Here is a 23,007-nt window from a genome sequence, read left to right as displayed (position 1 = left end):
TGTTTTGACAATTTTGTGCCTGGTAAATATCCGTTGTCATCCACATGTGATATATCTGATCGCCAAAACTGAAACATAGTTTGTCAACATGATACACATGAGCACGTTATGTGGTCTAATGCAATTACTGCAATACAGCATCAACACAAATGGATATTTTTTTTTTGCTTTACACGGTTTAAACATATTTGTACAGGAAAATGGAGTATGTCTTCATACAAATTGATGCGCATTAATACAATTTCTTCCAATATTATAAAGGAAAGAATCGTCACTGATTTTGTGTGCTTTTTTCCTTTCTTTTCCTTTTAAAAATCCTTAGTCATGTTCCTTTGATGCCTCTATTTGACTCCATTGGAAGCAGGCCGGTCCTTAAGGTTCGGTTGCTGAGAGTACGTAACCCCTGTGGTTCTGGAGGCGTGGCTTGCAGTGGTGGCTGACACGGCCCATTATTTGGGGTAGCAGTGTTTTGAGGGGAGGAGAAAAGCTCTGTTCAGAAAGAGCACCTCATGTGCTTGAACCACCACTGAAGTATCACGTCCAAATCCTCCACGAAAAGAAAAAAAAACGAACGAACCCTAGGGGTGTAACGAAGAGAAGACTGAGAACGAAGGAGGGAGCGGGGGGGCGTCCTCCATCATAGAGTACTTTCCAGCAGCCACTCCGATTTGGAGAGGCCGTCTTTGGCCCCGAGCAGCTGCTCTGTGCTCTTCATGTGGGGCAGGTCCCCGCTCATAGACAGGCTCCTCTTGGAGCGCAGACTGCCCCCCGGTGGCTGCTGGGGGGAGTGGGGCAGCGTGACGTAGCGAGGGCCGCCGGCGCGGCAGGCGTCCACGTTGAGGGAGTGCCGGCGGCTGATGCGCACGTAGCCCGCCGGCAGCGTCTGGTAGGTGAGCAGCGCCTCGGGGTGCGGCCGGCGAGGGACGCGCACCATCGTGGAGCAGAGGCGCAGGGCCGGGCGCGCCGGGTGCGGCCGCAGGCCCGTCGAGTTGTTCCTGTTGGCGTTGTCCAGCTCCACGTCGATCTGGACGTCGGGCTGACGCACGGCGGCGGCGGCGGCGGAGGAAGAGGAGGAGGATGAGGAGGAGGATGGCGTGGGTTTGGGGGCCGGACCGCGCTGGGCACGCATGGGGCTCGGAGACGCCGGGTGCCAGCTGTGGCTGGCAGCGGACGAGGTGACCGTGCAGTCGGGCAGCGCCGGCTTGGAGGGCCGCCGCGGCGGCGGGACAGCGGCCGCAGTCAGGGGGGGCGCCGGCGCAGCGGCCGTCTCGGGCTGCGGGGAGACCTTCCGGCTCTTTCCGTCGCGGTCCTGCCCGAGCATCTGCTTGGAGACGGACTTGATGAGGGCGCAGCCGAGCTGCTCGTGGCGCGAGGGCGAGCGGATGTCGCCCATCTCCAGGGCCTTGTCCTCGCCCGCCTGCTGGCACACGCGGTAGCGCACGATGAGGAAGATGATGAAGGACAGCACGGACGCCACGATCACGCCGCCGATGATCACCACGATGGTGCCGCCCAGGAACTGCGACTGCATGAAGTGGCAGCGCAGGTGCTGCGGGTCAGTGGAGAAGTGGACGCAGCCCACCACGCGCGTCGCGGTCAGCGTCGTCACCGCGTCGTCGTAGATAGCCAGCACGCACAGGTCGTACATGGTGCCCGCCGCCAGGTTGTTCACCAATATGTTCTTACTGGTCGGAGGGATCATCCTGTGGAGAGCGACAGAGAGAGGGAGCAGATAAATAAGACACGTGTACACACACACACACACACACACACACACACACAAACACACACACACACACACACACAGGTTTTATGTTTGTTTACTCCTGTATTCTTTATGGTCTTGCACCACACGTATTCTATACTATCCTACGTGGTTCAAGGGTGATTCTTTCACCACGCATAGCTTTCACTTTGCTTTTCACTCTCATATTTTGTTCAAAGACAATATAGATACTTGACTCCGCTTGACACAGACACACACACACACACACACACACACACACACTCATACAAACACACTCCTGCAGAAACACATACACCTCCACACACAAACATGCATTCACAAGTACAGAAAGATAAGCAGAAATCCACACAGGGTTATCCCCTCCCACGACACTAATAGTCATGCTCACTTATAGACACTTGAGAGCTGAGCGTTGCTTACACGTCAAACCACCCTCACCCTCAATAAGATTGGAGAAGCGCCAAGCGCGAGGAGGACCAACTCTGAACTCAAAGCCCCAGTCTCTCTCCTTCCCACCCCTCCCCTTGCACACGGTGAGAGTTGGCGCCTCCTCTCCACCCCTCTCCTTCCAAAACAGTGAGAGTTGGCGCTTTCGTCACCTAACGAGAGCACATCTGGAGGTACAGAGTTGCTTTCCTCCTCCGAACGTGCGACAGGCTGCCTGGGTCTCCGACGTGTTGGTTGTTTACACAGATGCCTCTCCGGATCAGCGTGTGCAAACACACACACTTATCCAGACGTCATGCAGGGAGCTTACCGGGGGTGCGATGTTGTTCCCTTTACAGCAATATCACAGGCGAGGCCCAACAACATCGCTCTCATGTTTGCACAGAGATGAAAAGACTCTCTCAGTTCATCACAGCTAAAATGTATTATTTACTTTTGCCGTTTGCTTTCATCTAAATGGACAGGGCAGCAGTGTTCTTAAGAACCCAGAAGCTTCAGCTGTAGCTACCATCTACAAAATGACCTTCAGGAACCCAGGAACTTCTGCTGGAGCTATCATCTACAAAATGACCCTCAGGAACACAACAGTAGGAGTCCTTCAAACGGTTGAGGCTGTAACCATTTTGGCCAACCAACTTTGGCTCAGATCTCACCAGCTAGAACCATTTCCAGAAAAGTCTAAAGGCAGTAAAACAACATGGTTGACTTGGAGTCTGAGCAGTTTTATTCATGGTTGTGTTACACATTGTGTACATGCAAGGTCTATACAACTTACACAAATGTCTCTAAACCTACTGTGATGTCCTTCAAAAGATTATATGTATGTAACAATAATGTTCCTAGTACGTACATTCTATCTCTTGGACATTCTACCTGTGTTGCTTCTTTTGGGGGTGTTTGGGGAATGAACTGATCAGGTCCTCATAAATGTGAGAGTATCTAAAATCAGGAGTCTAGACTAGAATGTAGACTAATACTGAGCTGACGCCATACTTTTGTCTTGTCTTTGGATCCACGTCACCATGACACAACAACGCTTTTACCCACATCTGATCATCTACTGTATATGTACAGTATGCGTGTGTGTATGTACAGTGCTGCAGAGTTTAACACACTGTACCAGAACCAAATTCAACCGGGCTTGGTCGTTTGGCTATTCACAATTGATCTCTCGTTCTATTTCTATCACAGCTAAAAACCGTGCAGAGGGGTAGCGATGCTGCACCTCTAAATGTAAAAGAAGCTGTGAGACTGACAGCTCTTGATCAGAACTCTGACCTCATGTTTACAAACACTCAGGATGACTCAACGTGAGCCGACCGTCAGTCTCCTGACTGCTGCAGTAAGAAAACACAGGCAGGCAGGCAGGCAGGCAGGCAGAGGCATACAGGTGCACAGAGCACTGCAGTTCTTGCTCTCTCTCCCTCCCTCTCTCTCCATCTCTCTCCCTCTCCCTCCCTCTCTCCCCCCCTCCTCTCTCTTTCTCTCTCTCTCTCTATCAGCATCCTGTCTCCTGGTCCAGAGAGAGTGAAAGCGGCTGCCAGCTGTCTGACTGTATGTTTCAGTATCAGTTGAATGTCCATCTGTCTGACTATGTTTCAGTATCAGTTGAGTGTCCATCTGTCTGACTGTATGTTTCAGTATCAGTTGAGTGTCCATCTCTCTGACTGTATGTTTTAGTATCAGTTGAGTGTTGTTCATCTGTCTGACTGTATGTTTGCATATTTCCGTATAAGAGTGTCCAAGGGGGTTTTCCAAGTATCTGGTTTAGGCCCCGTCCACACGGAGATGCTTTTTTGGGTTAAACGCTCCGGTTTTGCTTCGTCTTGGCCGATCGTCCAAACGAATCCTGTAAACGCACTGCCTGAAACCGCACTTTTTTGAAACCTGATCCCAGGGTGGAAAAATCTGAAACCGTAGCCCTTGTGAGTTCGTTTGGACGGCGAAACCGCATACTTGGCGTATTGATGATGTCATCGCCACACCTCAGCTGCCCTGGACTTGACACTTATAGTATTGCCTAACAATACTAGTTTCATACATGACATTATCTATGATTACACTCAGTAGGATAAATATCACAACTGGTGCTGCGCAGTGCCAATAGCTTATGACTTGGTGGACTGAACAGTGTTTTTTCCGGTGTTTTTTTTAATGCATTTTAGCTACTGTCAGAAGTTATTAGGGAAGTGCGGTGTAAGTTTTAATTAATTTGTGCGTAGTGCCAGTGTCATTCATTTATTTTACATGTCTTACAACATAAATACTTGCATTCACAGTCTAGTGAAGTCAGATATGCATACAAAGACGCTTAGAACTCATGTTAAGCCGATGGTAGCGCACTAAATGCGAATGCGCGATTTGATGCAGGCAAAAGTATTGACTGTTACTAACGAAGGTTTTATAGCAATATTATAAATGTGGTGACGGAATAGCCTAGAACTTGGGTAGGCCTAGCGTTTAGTAGCTTAATTGCGGTGATAGCCAAAACTAATGTAAATCGCGGACTATCCTACAACCAAAGAAAGTAAAGGAGATTATTTGTACCTGCGTTAGCCAAATAAAGGACGGGACTGCACCCTTCACAAACCGTAAAAATTAAGTTTATTAGTTTTACAGTTGACTACAGTTGACAGTTCACCATCAGTCCACACAAACAATTCTGGTTTCCTTGCACAAGCCATTTCGTCGTAGCCTATTCTGTCTGTTCGTATAGGCCTGGGATATGAAGTGAAGAACGTGTTGAGTCGTGTTGAGATGGATCCGTTTGGACGCAAATATTCTTGATACGGTTCCAGGGAAGACGGAGGAAAAAAAGATCGGTTTGGTACGTGTGGACTGTCTCAACCATCTCAACACGACTCAACACATTACTTCATATCCCAGGCCTATAGGTGGCACTGTTTGTTACAGAAATTGACCAAAGCTTGCGCGCTGTGTAGGCCATACAACAGACAGATTAGGCTACGACGAAACTGGCTAGTGCAAGGAAACCAGAATTGTTTGTGTGGACTTATAGTGAACTGTCAACTGTAGTCAACTGTAAAACTAATAAACTTAATTTTTACGGTTTGTGAAGGGTGCAGTCCTTTATTTGGCTAACGCAGGTACAAATAATCGGTACCTGCGTGAACCCCCAGATTCACTGGCTACTGCATGCTATCCCGGCTCCTTAGCCACTACACTACCACCGTACTTTCCACAAAGCCAAATATTTGTAATACACCCCACGTTTGCATCAGCATCAAAACAGCGTCCAAAGCCACACTCTAGGCCAGCGAAGTGTTCAGCCCTGTTTCAGTATCAGCAGTCTGTGTTCAGGTCTGTTTCAGTATCAGCACAACGCAGTGTTCAGGTCTGTGTTCAGTATCAGCACAACGCAGTGTTCAGGTCTGTGTTCAGTATCAGCACAGTCTGTGTTCAGCTCTGTTTCAGACACAGTGCCGTGTTCTGGTCTATTCTATCTAATTCAAGCACATGTGTCCATCTTGATTCAGTTTCAGCACAAAGTCTCTGCAGGGTGCAAGTCCGGCCTCATGGTTCTAGTTCAGAAAGAGAGAGAGAAGAGAGACAGAGGGAATAGAAAGTAGAGAGAGGAATGAGAGTGAGGGAATAGGAAGGAGAGAAAAGGGAGAGAGAGAAGTGGGAGAGAGGGAATAGAAAGGAGAGGCAATACTGTTGACAGGGGCACCTGCAGGAATTAAGGCTATGGTACGCACACCCATCAAAAAAACACGCGTGGACAATATTTGTCCCCCAGTTTTAGCCCGAGCTTTGGTCAGCAAAAAAGTAGGCTACATAGCATAACAACATCCACATGCAATAATACAACAACAATGTCTACAATGACCTATTCATTTGGACAACTTGATACAGTCCAATACAGGCTAAAGTTACCTTGTTTTGTTCTAGTGTACCGTGACATCTGGCTTTAAACAGCTGTAATGCAGTCTAACGTTCTGATAAGCACACCGATTGCCTACCTTGTTCTTGCCCATCTGGGATAACTCCTCTAGCTTTGCTGCCTCCATACTTTCTGTTTTCGTTGTTTAAACTTATGATATCCATGATGAGTATTGAGTTAGTGAATTAGCTCAGGTAACAAAACTACAGCATATTACCACTGTATAGGCTACTCCTACACTGCTATAAGTGTCTGGATAGAGGATGATCCTGGTAGTATGGATGCAGCACAGCGCCTGATGTTTTTTGACTGATGGCAGATTCCTTCTGATGCTAGCTGCTCTCCATCTCTCAGGGTGTGTTTGGTTCATAGGATGAGATCATCCAGCACAGTCTGCTGCCCCCCCCCCCCCCCCCCCCACCCGCTTCGCTCGGTGTCAGTGCCTGTTTATTACCACATTAGCATGGCGGCGCCCTGTCACAGGAAAACGGTCTCGACAAACACACTGCCACTCTGACAAACATCTGGCTGGAGTGCAGCTAGCCTCTAGACGTCTACGAGCTCTCAGAAGGGCGCAAACAGGCTTCCGATCCCCCAGTCACAACCTCCTGTCTGCTTCAAATACACACACACACACACACACACACACACACACACACACACACACACACACACACACACACACACACACACACACACAACCTTCTGCTCCAGCAGTTACCCTACTGTTTTCTCCACACATATACACACACGCAACCTTCAGCTCCTCCGGTCACAACTACTGTCTGTTCCAACCACACACACACACACACACACACACACACACACAAACAGTCTTCTGCTCTACTAGCTACCCAACTGTCTATTCTACACACACACACACACACACACACAATTTTCCGTTGACTCAGTGGCAACCTACTGTCTGGTCTACACACGCAAACACACACACACAAATAATCTTCCACTCGTCTAGTCACATCACACACTCCCTTCTGCTCCACAAGGTAATCTATTGTCTGTTCAACACACACACACACACACACAGAGAGAGCCATTCACTCCCCCCATCACAACAACAGACACGAGCAACCTTCTACACCACGAATAAACCTCCAATCTGTGGTGCCTTAATTCTGGAAAATAAAAAAAATATAATAAAAAAAAAAAAACTACAATCTGTTACACATACACTCCTTTCTGCTCCACAAGGTAATATACTATATTGTCTGTTTCACACAAATAAACACACAGAGACATAGACACATACACACAGCCTTTCACTGCCCCCATCACAACCCTTATAAGTGTTTGAGAAGATTGCTCATGTGTAAGCTATCTTCTAAGCCATGAGTAAACCTACAATTAGTTTTTTTTCTCTATCGATCATTTAGTCTGATCATTTTTCTGTTATTGTTGTTTTTTACATGGACTTATAAAGATAGACCTGATAAATGTTTGGTGTTATGGATTCTAAATTCTGGGGAAAAAAATCAATATAATTAAAACAAAATACAATCTGTTACATCCACACTCTTATGCTCCACAAATGAATCTTGTTTCTATTCCATGCACACACACACACACAGAGAACCTTCTGCTACACAAGTCACAACCCGATATCTGCTCAGTGCTCTCCCATCATGCATCTCTCTTACAGTAAGCAGTTTCCCCACACACACCCAAACAGCCTCTAGTGTTACTGCAGCAGGCCTTGCACACATGCTCCCAGTGCACAGCAGGACGACTGCTTAAGCCTGTTTATGCTCAATTGATTTGGTAATTAGATTTGTTGTACATGTTCGCGCTTCCGCTAAAGCCTTCTCCGTCATCTGACTCAAGCCGTTGCAAAATTAATGATGGTGACATGATCAGACATGCATAAATCATCCTCTTCTTCACTCATTCAATATTCAGGGGCTCCATTGTTTTTTAGAACGTTGTAGATCCCGGGGGGAGTGTTCTACTGTAGGCTTACCTGTAGACCAGGGAGTCGTCGTAGGTGCCATTGTACTGGATCTGGAACATGCGGATTCCTGGGATGCTGCGCTGGAAGTTGAACTTGATGAGGGCGGAGGAGGAGGTGGCCTCGGCGATGACCACGCGCTTCTCGGCGCCGGCCTTGGCTCCGCTGCCCGTGGTGCCGTCCAGCCCGGTGCGTGTGGATGTGGCAATGTCTGAGGAGCCCGGGTCGGGCTCCAGCACCAGGCTGGTGTCGTTGGCGATGTGTGGCAGTTTGGCGATGAGCAGCTCCACGCTCTGCTGCGCCTCGCCCGAGGGGTTGGACGCCACGCAGGTGAACGCACCGGAGTCCTTCACCGTGCTGATCAGGATGTCCAGCGTGCCGTCGGCCAAGACCACGGCGCGCGAGGAGTTAGACACCAGGCGGCCGTCGGGCGCGATCCAGTGGACGACGGGGTCCGGATCGCCGCGGGCCTTGCAGCGCAGCGCCACCCGCTGGCCCTCCAGGGCGCGTGCGGGCGGCGAGTGGCGTGTGATCAGCGGCGGCTCGCACAGGAACTCCTCCTCGGACACGGTCCAGAAGTAGCGTCCGGCCAGGTGCTGCGGTGCGGCGCACGTCTCCAGGTCGTCCTCGCGCTGCAGCCGCCGCAGCCACAGCAGCTCGCAGTTGCAGCGCAGCGGGTTGCCGCCGAAGCTCAGCGCGAACGACGTCGGGCCCAGCTGCACGCCCGAGTTGGCCAGCACGCCCGCCCGCTGGAAGACCGGGTCCGGCGGAAGCTTCTGGAGCTTGTTGGACGTCACGTCCAGCCGCTTGAGCTTGAGCAGGCTGGTGAAGGTGCCCTCGGGAATGAAGTCGATCATGTTGTGGTCCAGGCTGAGGGTGTGCAGGCTGACCATGCGCTGGACGGCCACCCAGGGCACGCGCTCCAGGTTGTTGTAAGACAGGTCCAGCTCCTCCAGAGCCAGCAGGTCATTGAAGGCCTCCATGTGGATGTATGTGAGCTGGTTGTTGTTGAGGATGAGGTGGTGCAGCTTGGACATGCCGCTGAACGTGTCGTTGGTGATGCCCGTCAGCCGGTTGCTGTCCAGGTGCAGCGCGCGCAGGTTCTCCAGGTCGTTGAAGGCGTGCGGTGCTACCGAGCCGATGGTGTTCCGCGACAGTGTCAGGTCCACCAGCTTGGTCATGTTGGCGAAGTCGCGCCGCTTGACCCCCGTGATGAAGTTGTCGCCCAGGCGCAGCTCCACCGTGCGCCGGTTGATGTTGGGCGGCACGAACAGCAGCCCCTTCTTGTCACACAGGGTTGCCAGGTTGGGGTTGAGGACCTGGCACACGCACCGTTTGGGGCACATCTGGTCCTTGTGTGCCCTAACAGCCATGATCAGCAGCATCAGATAGACCAGTAGGGTCTCCATCGGAGTTCAGTGTCTGTCCAGCAACCCTGTGAGGAGGAGGAGGAGCAAGAGGAAGAGGAGGTGGAGGAGGAAGAAGAGGAGGAGGAGGAGGGAAGAGTTATTACCCCAGTTAGAGGAAGTGATGACTTTGTAAAATGATATGAAAACTGAACCATTTTGAAAAAAAAAACACAGTGATGGAGTTAAATATTTAATGATTTCTAAGTCAAACAGCGATAATAGAGGCAATACAGTTCATCTCTCTATCTCTCTTTTTTATCTATCTCTCTTTATCTATCATCTATATTTCTATTCTGTATTTCTGTCATTCTTTACCGATCATATCGCTCGGATGCAACCACAGAAATACAATGTACCGGCCCGTGTTTTATTTGAGAGCATTACGCTCTCTAATGTCCGCATCCCTGCTCTCCCACAACACTGTGCCTGACGTTGTGATAAAGCTGAAGGTGCTTAGACAGGCCGTCCCCTGGCTTCGGGGGAGGAGGAGGAGGAGGAGGAGCGGGAGAGGGGCCCCTGTGAGCTCGGCTCGGCGCTGACGGGCACGGTTTGATATGATAATGCCTCGCCCTTTTATGTGTGCACACTGACGGGGATGAAAGGGGTGAGTGGAGGAGCCGTTCCTCCAAATGAGACTGATGTCTTCCCAAGATCGGGACGGAAGACAAAGAGATCGGGGAGCGGGCATCGCAGAGTGGGGAGCGGGCAGGCTGCCATGCTGGTGGTGGTGAGAGGTGTGTCATCCGTCCTATTGATTTCTCCTCCCCCACCGCTCGGGTTTTCATGTTAGCGATCTGTCAGGGAAGAGCTGGGAATATGGAAGGATCCGTTGGCTGGCTCTTGACAGGCAGATACTGTTTCATGTGTCCAGAGGATGTGAGTGGAGTGCAGATCTGCCCCAAGCAGCGGCTGATGATCCCCAACACTGTGGCTTTAAGCTGATTGGGTTACACCAAAAGAAATAGCGCACATGGCAATTTACTGTAATGCATGTCTCTGTCTTAAGTATTCATTTTGTGACTTTTCTCTGCCTGGGTTGGAACACCAGATTCTGACATCTAGAATCTTTTTGCCATTATGTAAGATGGTAGCCTGGATACCAGACTCTCTGACCTCTGACTTCACAGAGAGTCTGGCCTAGATCCATTGGCAAACGTTTATTTCCGAGTGGGAGGGCACAGTTTGAGGTTTAAAATCATTGGAGTTCCTTTGAACCGCTTTGAACCAATCACTAACAACTGGTGTTTCGTCATACAGAGAAGTTTCTCTGCATCACACCCTTAGCAAGCAAGCTTGCATCTTATCACTGACTCCAACTGGAAAGACAGTCACACGTTTCATCTAGATATTAATTCACAGTACATTCAGTCCTTTTACTAACTCAACAGTTATGAAGAAATATGTAGGCTATGTGTTACTGACTCATCCCAAAACTAGGCTACATTACCAACATAATTCACTTCCAATACCCCAGTGTAGAGGACACATATACGCTAACGTTAACTGTGGAACTTCCTTATAACCAAATATCCTTGATTGCTCTGCTTTAACCCTCTCTGGTATGGAATAGCCAAGTATGTCATCTTAGTGGTAGGGAATACGTTCGTATTTCAAGTGACAGAATTAAGGTATGACTTAAGTTTAGCTGACGTTATAACATGTAAAGTTAAGCTTGCCAACCCCACAGGCAGCTTGACTGTGACTTTGTTCGTGACACTCCTGTTAGCAAACTAGAAAGAGATAAAAATAGAAATGGAATGGTCGCTTAAATCCAACGTACACACAGATAACTCACACCAACCTTATTTTGTGCCTTTTATTCAAATTTGCTCAAAGATTTCATAAGTATATAAGCCCTTTTCGCTCCTTATGTTGATATATTCCAAGTACTCTGTTTTGGGGGCGGGGACGTAGTAATTGAAACACCATGCCTGTGTAACGTAATCTCTCTCAGGGACGCCCTCTGTTCGCTGGTTGTTTCGGCTTCCAGGAAGCCAAAGTAAACGAGGGCGGATCAAGCTATGCCAGACGGAGTACTGTAGGGAAATGTAATTGAGTGGAAGTACGTAGACAGGCGTAGCCAGGCTCATAGATATTAGAAAGCTAGATACCGCAATGGGCACATTGCAGACATCCCAAGTCTCCCGGAAGTTCCGGGAGTCTCCCGCATATTGATAGCGGCTCCCTGATGCCCGCAAATTAGATAAAATCTCCCGGAATCTAGAGCGAGCGAGCAAGAGCGCGCACGCAAGACCGAGACTTTAAATCACGTATGCATCTGAGTTTAGCGCGCACACGACAGAGAGAGAGAGAGGGAGGGGTGGTGCGCGTGTGCCTGAAGCAAGACCCATCCTGATTGGCATGTTTTGCTAAATCAACCAATCAGTTTTCAGTGTAGTCAGGCTTTTATGTCTTTTATCCTGAACGAAATTAATCAGTTCAGTGTATCTAGGAACAGGAGCGTCATGGCAGAGTCAGAGTGCCCCCAAAAAATGAACATTAAGACCCATTTCACATCAGACCACACGATGTGTAGGCCTACCCTTGTCTCATAAGAGTAAACAATAATGATACTGTATGCTGCACTGTTTGTAACAGTGACTTATTGCCCATGGCAGGTTAAATGATTGCAAAAGACATGTTGAGGTGAGTTGAACAAATGTCATTTCATGTGCATATTATTCAGGCCTATACTAGATGGCTAGTTGCCAAGGCTACATGAAAATACCAAACTACAAAAATCTACATATTTTATTATCAAAATTCCTATCTATAGGCCTTCCTTGTGTGTACTGACTATACATTAATCTGTATTTCAGTATCTAAGTATACCTATAGGCTACAATAATAATAATTATTATTATTATTTTTTTTTTTGGGGGGGGGGGGGGGTCGTCGGGATACCTCCCTGAAGTGACTTTTTGCAGGTTGGGATGTCTGACATTGGGCTTCAGAACGTACGTAAATAGCGACGCCATCTTAGTGGGGGCAACAATCACTGGAGGCCAATGGAGGAGCATGTGACTCTGACTGGAAATCAGACAGGTGTTTCTAATTGCCGGCAAGTGTTGCCCAGAGCCAGGGCGCAGCTACCCATTTTTTGAGGGGTACAGTATGCAACAACAAATTGGCGCCCCCCCTACCCCACCCCCCAAAAAAACACAAACAACTAAAGTAAATCAAAAGGCCAATAATGTATTACATTTTATTATTTTTTAAGAAATTCTGCCGATTTGAACTTGAAGTATTGTTAAATGTCGCATTGTCACTTTAAGAGAGTCTAAACGGTTCTCATAACGTCCTTTTGCCAGCTGTTGCTCACAAAGGATAAGGCTGATCCAACTCTAGCCTTTGTTTGCGCCACATTGACAGCACAATATTAAGTTATTACAAGGAGTCTTCATTGTTAGGAAATGGAATCATGTAATGAGTTGTTGCTAGTGTGACATTTCTGTTTGCAGTTTGCCATTAAAAGTGCAGTATGAGCATGGTAGCCACCTAGCTATCTGAATGGAGTATAGGCTGTTTCAATCAGACATGTGGACTCGAGTCACATGACTTGGACTCGAGTCAGACTCGAGTCATGATTTTAATGACTTCAGACTTGACTTGATAAAATTCGGCATGACTTGCGACTCGACTTGGACTTGAATACTATTCACTCGAGACTTGACTCGGACTTTGCCTCTTTGACTTGTGACGACTTGACATGTCTCGAGTCAAAAACTAAATTTCCTGATCGTGGACCAGTCACCCCAGAGATGCTTTCCCTCCGCGACTAAAAAAAAAAAAAATAGCGGAGACAAGCGGCCAGTCCAGAGCACAGTTCAGTGCTGCCGCTACCCCCACATGCGTTACGCACTGTGTGTAGGGCACCAAGAGACAGAGAAACGACCAACATTTAGCTAATAACTAGTAGCTTTACTGCAAACTGATTTGCACTCTTGTTAGAGAACGTTTACAATGTCAAAATGCACCAACAGCATGTTACATAAAGATGATACTTTTCGAGTCCTCTCCATTAAGATCCAACTTGAACTTATGCTAGCCTACTCCATTTAATTGAGAACCCCATCTAAGCAAGCACGAGAGGGAGAGAAAACGAGTGGCAGGTTCCAGCTGGCTTGTCATTGTTGATGATGATTGATATTTTCTTTTAAATATAAGAAACGTATAAAAGGAAATCATGAAGGCAACAAATACGAGATTAGGGGAAATTGCGGATTTATCCGGTTCTCACTACTGTTATAAACTATGAGATCCAGGTCACTATGACATAGGCTGCACTCACTGTGATTTGGAAAGTGGACAAGAATATGAAGAGTTGTCTTTGCCTTTGTTTAATGGAAATGGTGAGTCTTGAAGTAGGCCTATTCAATAATTTGTTTACATGAAGCACATTGATATGCCGATTGAAACGCATTCCACTCAGCTAGCTAGGTGGCTACTGGCTACCAGGCTCATAATTCACATTTAATTGCAAACAGAAAATGTCAAGCAAGCATCATGTCATACATGCATCTATTTCCAAAGGAATGAAAGCTGTTTGTGCCAACTTAATATAATGCTTATCATTGTTAATATTGTGCTATTCATGTGGCACAAAAAATGTTTGAGTTTGTGGACTAGCCATAGGAATGGAGCTGGTAAAAAAAAGATCATTATGAGAATGTGTGGACAGTGGCACACAATGGGCTTAAAGTGACAGTGCACCATTTACAAATGAGATAAACAGCATCAAATGTGTAGTATTTCTTAAGAAATGAATACTTTAAAACAAAATTACTGTGTCATTATTATCTTTTAAATAATATAAAAGTGTTGACCTTGGCTTCCCTTATGAGTCGCCACTGGCAGACAGCCTAATAAATTGTTTGCAGGCAAATCTGTGGCCTAGCGCAGTGAAATGCCATCAGTCAAATTATTACTCATCCTTACAGTGGGCTCCGAAATTTGGAAAAACAATATTTTTATTTGTCATGTAGCTATCCGTTTTGTACAGATTACTCAGGTATGCACATGTGTATATTGTATGCGCATGCATATATCGTAAAAGATTTCAAGACAGAAACATTGAACATATTTTAATCTGTATTTATAAAAAAAAATTCTGTGGATTAGATGGAAGTGTTAAAATTATGATCGATAGTCTAATAATGCCATTATTAAGTGAAGAGTACCTGATGACTTGTTCAGGACTTGAAAAAGATTGGGACTTGGACTTGGACTCGACTTGGCTTTGATGAGACTTGGACTTGGACTCGACTTGCCCTTCTCTGTATTTACTTGGGACTTGACTTGGACTTGAGTGCTAAGACTTGGGACTTACTTGTGACTTGCCAAACAGTGACTTGGTCCCACCTCTGGTTTCAATCGGCATGCTTAGCAAACGCTAGTTAGTCTGGTAACATGAATAGCATGAACATGAAACGTGTGCTTCCAAGCACAGACGTCACACTTTAAATCCTACCTGTTGCTTTTCACCATCCACTTATTTAACTACTGTCGCATTCCTTGACATGCCATCTCATTTTCCCTTTCTTTTTCTATTTTAGCCCCCGACAGCTTTTTTGCTTTATCCATCTGTTTCCATAGACAAAAACTCACTACTCGTACCTGCTCACTCAGCGCTCACGGCGCCCCCACTCCCTCTTCTATGTCAAAATTCTATGATAGAATCTTATGAGATAGGGCGCCTACTCTAGCCTGTTAGTCCTCTAAAATGTTATTTAACATTGAGGAAATGCAGAAATGATTTAGAAACGTACAACAGCTACATATAGAATACACCAAATATATTATTATTATTATTATTTTTACCATCGCTTTGGCGCCCCCATGGTTCTGCGCCCCTATGCGCCGCATATAGCGTATACCCACTTTTTGCGCCACTGCCCATAGACAGTAAAGGTGTTGCCCCCAGCAATATGGCGGGCGCATTTACGATGCCACCTAATAGAACTCGACGGCCAAAGCGGTATCTAGCTTTCTAATATCTATGGCCAGGCTAGTAAGATGGGTTCCAGATTCCAAATGACCCTGTGGAACACCTTTGTGTGAGATCAGGGTCTGCCTGTGTTCAGGCCACTCTCCACGCTGCCTCAAGGATGCAGGGATCCATGCAGGGGATCCATGCAGGGCTGGTGTGTGAACCCGCGTGCTCGCCTGTATGAAATAATAAGCTGTCATGTGCCGGTGGTGCGCCGCTCTGTGATCCCCTCCGTGAGACAGCTCGCTCACACATGGAGATGCATCAGAATGAGCTCCTCGTGTAAAAATAGACGCTGTTGGTGAGAGGAGAGGAGAGAAGAACAGAGAAGAGAAGGAGCTCTGGCAACACCTGCCAGCCAGCGCAGCACAGCAGCCAGTCTCCATGAACGCAGCAGAGCTGAAGAGCTATAGCCTAATCATCTCACACTCAACACACACATGGCTACGGTGGCCACTGGGATCGCCACAGCTAAAGAGCTGTAGTCTAATCCTCCAACATTCAACATACACATGGCTACGGTGGCCATTGGGATGAGCTGAGAGGGTCAGGGGCCAATGAAATGCACAGTGGGCCAAACAGCAGCGGGCTGTGGCACAGATCTGGCACGGACCTGGCGTAGAGGCGTTCAGGCAGAGACAGATCTGGCACGAACCTGGCGTAGAGGCGTTCAGGCAGAGACTGGTGGTATCTGTGACATTAGCAAAATGCTTTCGTGGTTCAGGGCCACAAACTGAAACCGGTGCATTATTGCAGCACAGGTCTAGGGTGAAATGGACGGGTGCATTATCGCGGCACAGGTCAGGGTGAAATGTACTGGTGGCTAATTGTTTAATGGGCTGGCCCTAATGCGGCACTCCAGCCTCACCCTGTTCCTCGCTCGGGTCACGTTACCGAGGAACTGCCACGGGTCATGTGTGCCAACCAGCTGGCATGTGTAGTTGGTGCGGCCTCAGTGCGCCCAGTGGGGCGTGCTCTTTGGCCCACCCGGGATGCCACCCAGGAGGGTAGAATGGACTCGCGCAGGGCAGAGGAACAAGCTGATGAGGCATTAACAAATTAAGGTAAACAAATTCATTCTCACATCAGAGAGATTGCATCCACTGTCTCACTATGTGACTGTATTGCATTATATGTTTTTAATATAATAATATAATTTACTGTTCACAGCTCCATGATGGTACAGCTATAAAGTAGACATATGAAAAAACAGATACCTGCACCAGCCTGAAGAAGACCTCTGGTCGAAATGTTGTAGCTTATTAAACCACATGGGAGCTTAAAGAACATAAGAGCATAAGAACGGGTATCGTTTGGCTTTTTCATATGTCGGCTAAGCCTTATACCCGGCACCTGTTTATTTTTTTTTAGATGTGCGTGCACTTCATTCACTGACAGCTATAAAGTAGGCCATCAACAAAAAGCCAAATTACTAAGGCTTGTTTCTGACCTCCTGTCATCATTTCTCTAATCATTATGACAGAGACCACATCCATCATCTTGTTACTAGAGAGAAGGCTTTCACTCAGATAGAGTTTTTCAGGTTAGAGAGGCCTGAAATTGCTGATCGATATCTGCAATGATGCTGCCACTGTTACTCATTCTTCAATAATGTACCCAGTTAAAGTTTTCAAGTTAAAAGATATTACTAAATATTCTACACTCAAAACCTATTTATTTGTTTTGTCTTACCCCTGCCAGTGAGAACACAGCCAAGGCTGCAGGCAGCTGAAGCTGGCATGGACCTGGGCTGGACTAGGGCCAACTACATTGCGGAGCAGGCGGCTAATGTTATGACTTCAGCCTGTAAGGGCTAGCAGAGCAGCATGGTGGGTGAGGGGGTGGGTGATGGCCCTTATGGAAACATCCTCCTGCCCCCAAGACTCCCACTGCTCACAGGGCACGACGAAGCCAGACATTGGACGAGGAGGAGGTGGAGGTGGAGGAGGAGGATGCATTATCAAGCCCCTGAGAAATATCTTTATCTTGTCTCAGACACAACACACGCTTACTCACACATGCTCCAGTGCTTTAAGCAGAGTAAGAGCTTCACCCCCAGTGAGTTTTGTTGAGTCACACCGCCATAAGGTGCATTTCAGGTATCACGGGGGAAAGGCTACAGAAATAGCACTCCACCATCCCAAACCAAACACACACACACGCACACAGACACATACCGAAACACATACACTCCACCACCTCAAACCAAACATACACATACACACACACAAAAACATACACTCCACCACCCCAAACCAAACACGCGGCTCACAGATCAGTCATCTTTTATGATCCAATTAGCAACATAACCAGACACAAACCCTTGATGCAGGCGCCCACAAATACCAACACATTTTTCAGTAAATCATCTTTGTTGCAGTGGCCGTTTATGATCCATCCGATCAGCAACATAACCAAACAAAATGGAAGCCCTTGATGTGGGCGCAAACAAATATCAACAAATTCTTTAGCCAATCCTCTTTGTTGCTGTGGCCATTTATGATCCAACCAGCATCAGAACCATACGCAGCAACACAACTGTAATGACATTTTGAGTCTAGTCAGTAGTTTTTTGAGTCTAGTAAGTGATTTACTTGACGTAGTGAGCTTGCCCTCAAGGCTATGCTACATGCAATAACAAGGCTATGCTATTACTTGCAAATGCATTTTCCAGTCTTACTCAAAACTACTCTGATTAATGTCATTTTGTTCCCAAGTTTACAATCAAATATACAATCTCCCTTTTCCTGCTCCTGAGGCAAAATTGTTCATTGGCTGTAAATAAGATGAGAAAACTTTATAGTCCAATTTAGCTTATTGTCAAATTTACATAAAATGGACATTAGTATTTTTGGGGACCTGGCAACACAGTGAAAAACAGTTATACATGAAGTACATAAAATGTACCCCAGCATGTTTTAGTGTAGGCATACACACTGGATGGGCTGTGCAGGTACACCAGCATGTTTTAGTGTAGGCACACACAATGGATGGGCTGTACAGGAACACCAGCATGTTTTAGTGTATACACACTGGATGGACTGTGCAAGTCCACCAGTGTGTGGTGATCTTTCACTTTTCTGAATTTTATTGACGACTGCACATCACCAGCACCTGGAAATCAGAAGGCTGTGCATAGGGACTTTATCCTTTTTAGTACACCAGTATGTTTTAGTGTTGGCCCACACACTGATGGGCTGTGCAGGTACACCAGTATGTTTTAGTGTAGGCCCACACACTGGATGGTCTGCTAGTGGAATATGAGCAGACTTTAGCTAGACAAGTGTAATGGATTTAAAGAAAAGCCTAATGCAGTCACTGTAAAAAGGATCAGCACTGTTAAAATCATAGCTGCTTTGCAATAAGGGCTAGGCAATAACATAACAAAACTATCGTCCATTAACTTGGCATAAATTGGGCATTTGCCTTCTGGTTATCTTGCAACACAGTGAAAACAGTAATACATAAAGTGCCTAAATATACAAAATACACTTCAAAAGCAGCCGTGTTGATGGGCTGTGTGCCTGTGTATATTGTATGCCTAAACTACTATACTTCAACTGCAGTAGTATTCATAGGTTTTTTGGGAGGGATTTAGTTATGTCCCATATAATGTATGGCTCAGTCTGGTTTCCAATTTAAAGTCAGGACTGTGCCAGACGGAGACACACCAGATTTTCCTGAGTGAACCCCTGGATTGACATAGACAGATCCATACATACATACATACATACTTTTATTGCCACACAACAATGTTGGTGGTATTTTTTCTACAGGATATAGCTCAATTCAGTGAAGAAATAATAAAACAATAATATAATAATAATAAATAAATAATGTTTTAAAAAAGTTTCATTTCAGTTTAGTTGTTGCTGAAGGGTAAAAGCTGTTTTTGAAACGTGGTTTCAGTTCTTATGGATCTGTAATGTCTTCCAGAGGGGAGAAGCTGGAAAAGGGGGTGGTTTGGGTGAGAGGGATCTTTAATGATTCTGGAAGCACGGTTTAACTCTCTCTAATTTCCTTTTGGTGCGACAGTCTAAACTCCCATACCAGACAGTGATGGATGATGGGTGATGATGCTCTCTATGATGGCTTTGTAGAAATGCACCAACAGATGTTTGCTCACATGAAACTTCTTAAGTTGCCTAAGGAAGTCTTTGTTGAGCTTTCTTGATTATGTGAGTGGTGTTTCCCACTTCAAATTATTACTGATGTATGAGCCAATGAATTTAAAGGAGTCTGTCAAGGTTATGGGCTGGTATATAATAACGGGCAGTGGCTCAAATGCACAACTATTTCCTTAGTCTTTAAGGCGTTGAGATGGAACTTGTCTAGTGGAATGTGAGGAAAATTTCAGTGAATTCATAGAAAAGTCTAATGCACTGTAATAAGAAACAGCTACTTTAATACTGTATTGCTCTACAATAAGGGTCTAGGCAATATAAAGTGTAGGCAGGAATCAAATGGATTTCCACCACAGTGGTTCTGTTAGGGCTCAACTCCACGCCTGTCTGGATTATGAGACGAGACAGAGGGCAGAGAAGCAGGGGTTGTTTCTCAGACAGAGCTTCTGGCCCTTAGCAAACCAGTATAGCCATAAAGAGAGATGATTTGAAAAAGTCTGTCTGAAGGATCCATCCATCCACTGTGGCCTGGATGCAGTCGAGTGAGGAAGTAACACGCCACAAATAAAACAGCAAGGACCGAAATATCACTCTGAAATATTGGCTGAAACTCATCCTGTTGATAGGCGATATTATGGGCACTATCCTGAAAATACCAGAGAGACTCAGTTTGACTGTCAGATCTCTCGCTTTGGGAAGGGAAGGGGGGGGGGGGGGGGGGGCGGATGTGGGCAGGATGTGGGCCATAGTCGCGTGCGGAGTGCATGGGGCACCGACTATCAGCTCACAAGATCCGTGGCTCTGTGAATAAAACTGTCTGGCTTTCAGGTTGACTCGTAAATTACAGGTTGGGTGGTTTTCTGTGCTGCTTTAGTTAGCTTATTTATGTGACAGAATCTTTCATAAGTCCACCACTGGCACCATTGGCTAGACAGCAGTGAAGCAAAACCATTTTCATACTAGGCCTGCTACCCTCTTATATGTGATGGACAACTCTGTCTTAAGTGACAGGGGTCTGTCCTGCACAGCGGATAAAGTCTTTCTCCTGGACAGGGGCCTCAGGGAAGCGAGTAGGAGGCCGCCATCAGAGCCTATGGGCTGTTTGAGACAGACACGTCTCGCTTGATGCCCATTAAGACTGAGTTCAGGATTCAGAGATTTTCTTTGAATTACACACGGCTACAGGCCTCATGTAACAACAAGGCTAGTGAAGTTGTTTTGTCTGATGGATTGACCTGTCCAACTGATTGACTGGAGTGGCTGATGAAGACTTTCTGTCCTTTTTCCATCCAGGATGGTGTGACAAATGAAGGGACCTCATAGCCTTATCCAAGCAAATACGCTCTAAACTCCCAGTCAGGATAATTAGCCTGTACACACAGCTCCTATTGGAGATTTCCCATATGACACCATTATTAATATTTATTTTAATGATGAGTTTGGCTTCCTAAATGATTTACTGTTATAGGCTGTCTGTACTTTATTTTAGCTCGTTTACTTTAAGCCATTTGTCTCATTCCCACATTAATACTGTTCTTCCGTGTTAACAGGCTTAGTGTTACAGCCTAATGGGTAAACATAGCCTATCGTTTTTGCCATCGATATAATAAATCCACCAATCTACGTGTTTTCAGATGATGGAGGGGTATAATGTTGGTAGTTTATTAATCTTGCTAATAGCCACTGGCCTACACTCCGAAAGTGTCATTCTCACTTTGCATATGTCGGGGCATGTTGATATGCATCTCCCGGCAGATCTAGAATATAGCCTACTCAGATCCAGAGGATAGGCTATTAATATTCAATGAGATGGGTCAGAGGAATATGTTGGATATTTTTTTTTTACAGTTGAGACTATTCTCTCGTCAGCAGATCATTCTTTTAAAATACTGATAGATCACCAAGTTGGTCAAATCTTGGGCTACACCTGAACTGCTCCCCAATTGTCAGAAAAATAGCTTATATTTTGACCTTGCAATGCAGGTTATGCTAACTAACGTACGTTCCTGAAAAACGCTATCGCTCAGATATCCAACCTCACCTTTCACCGCGGGTTATAACGTTCATGTAGCCTAAACCATTAAACATATTTTAATGATAAATGATAGCATACCTCGTCGCACCCGCCCCAGAAATGAGATAGCATATTTGGAACGTAAATTTTACCTTGTGTGGTGTATCCCTTTGCGGGGATGACAGACGCATATATTTTTACGCCAAAAGAAACCCTCGGGGCATCTGAAGTAAAGCGATCCTTTGCATGAAGATGGTTCAAGAATGACCCAAATATTTAATACAGAGTTGGTTGATAAATACAGCAGCCCTCAAGCTCATAGATGCCCTTCAAGAAAAATCCACGACAACCAGAGTGGTGAATATCCATCAAAAATAAGACACCAATCTAACAGAGGAGAAAAAAAAAACGCTGTTTCTTGAGCCTTTTAAAGAAAGCCGCAGACGGAGCAGTCCCGTATTCGCGGCAGCTCTCCAAGTAGAATCGCCTCACCGCATTACGCCCGCATGCACCGCTTTTCGTCGAGAAAAAAACACGCCTTCAGAAGCGACGGCAGTTACGAGACCGAGTGACTGGTGCTGAATTTGGATCGTTTGCTCAGACAGCAGATGTTTGCATCGCGTGTGCCTGCAACCACCTGCCCGGTGGGGTTTCGAACTGAGTCAATCCACGCGAAAAGGGAGGGTGGGTGTCACCGTGCATCCTCCAGCCAAGGCAGCGATACTCCACTGACTCATGATACCCTCCTTTCTTCTTGATCTCCAACTCGTGGGTGATCGGAAATGCTGAGCGGGGATTGGTCTAACACATGCTCGACTCCTCTCAAGAGTGCAGTGAATAATCTCCTCCGGCACTGCCTGGCTAATTTGGTGACATTTACACCGCTCCAAACAGTCAATACGCATCGAAAATGGCTTGTCTTGCGATAACTCGCTGCCACTAACCCATTATGAATTCCCACTGGACTTTCAGCCATTGCTTCCTTTCTATTACCCCAATACATTAAGCATAACCTGATCCCCCACTGTACTTTATGTAGGGACTTACGCCCCACTAGGGCAGAGGTCATGCCTCATACATATCAAGAGGACTGGAGTGTATGATGGAGGATGTCAGTGCATTATATTGACAATAAACTCTACCTAGTTAACCAAATTACAGCCTTGAATCATTAGTTGTTAAGTCCCTTTATTCAAAAAACCTGAAAATCACCTGACACCCCTGCAAGCCAACCATCTTCATTCAGGTATAGGGTTTAAAAGCTCCGATGCTGCCCCTCACACGTTGACAAGAGGACCTAATCAACACTGTGGCATCTCAGATCTCAAACCCCTCAGGAACTGAGGTAATCGGGTCATTCCTACAGCCTATATAGTTACATTACATTTATTCATTTAGCAGACGCTT

General features: G+C 46.4%; 1 protein-coding gene across 2 annotated transcripts; it reads right to left on the bottom strand.

Annotated features, from left to right (window-relative positions):
- Positions 1 to 422: 422 nt before the first annotated feature.
- Positions 423 to 22,602, bottom strand: lrfn5b (leucine rich repeat and fibronectin type III domain containing 5b). 2 transcript variants are annotated; one of them, XM_042094675.1, is made up of 3 exons: positions 21,753 to 22,602; positions 8,077 to 9,499; positions 423 to 1,703 (listed from the first exon to the last, which is right to left on the bottom strand). In XM_042094675.1, exons 2-3 carry the CDS (start codon positions 9,471 to 9,473, stop codon positions 638 to 640), a joined length of 2,463 nt encoding a protein of 820 aa, XP_041950609.1. In that variant the 5' UTR covers positions 9,474 to 9,499; positions 21,753 to 22,602; the 3' UTR covers positions 423 to 637. The 2 variants fall into 2 exon arrangements, with proteins under 2 accessions (XP_041950609.1, XP_041950610.1); XM_042094676.1 differs by lacking the exon at positions 21,753 to 22,602 and having other exon boundaries at positions 8,077 to 9,511.
- Positions 22,603 to 23,007: the final 405 nt, after the last annotated feature.

This window comes from Alosa sapidissima, chromosome 6 (assembly GCF_018492685.1).
Source record: "Alosa sapidissima isolate fAloSap1 chromosome 6, fAloSap1.pri, whole genome shotgun sequence".
In the NCBI taxonomy this organism is placed as follows: Eukaryota; Metazoa; Chordata; class Actinopteri; order Clupeiformes; family Clupeidae; genus Alosa; species Alosa sapidissima.
This window is presented reverse-complemented; position numbering and strand designations above follow the sequence as displayed.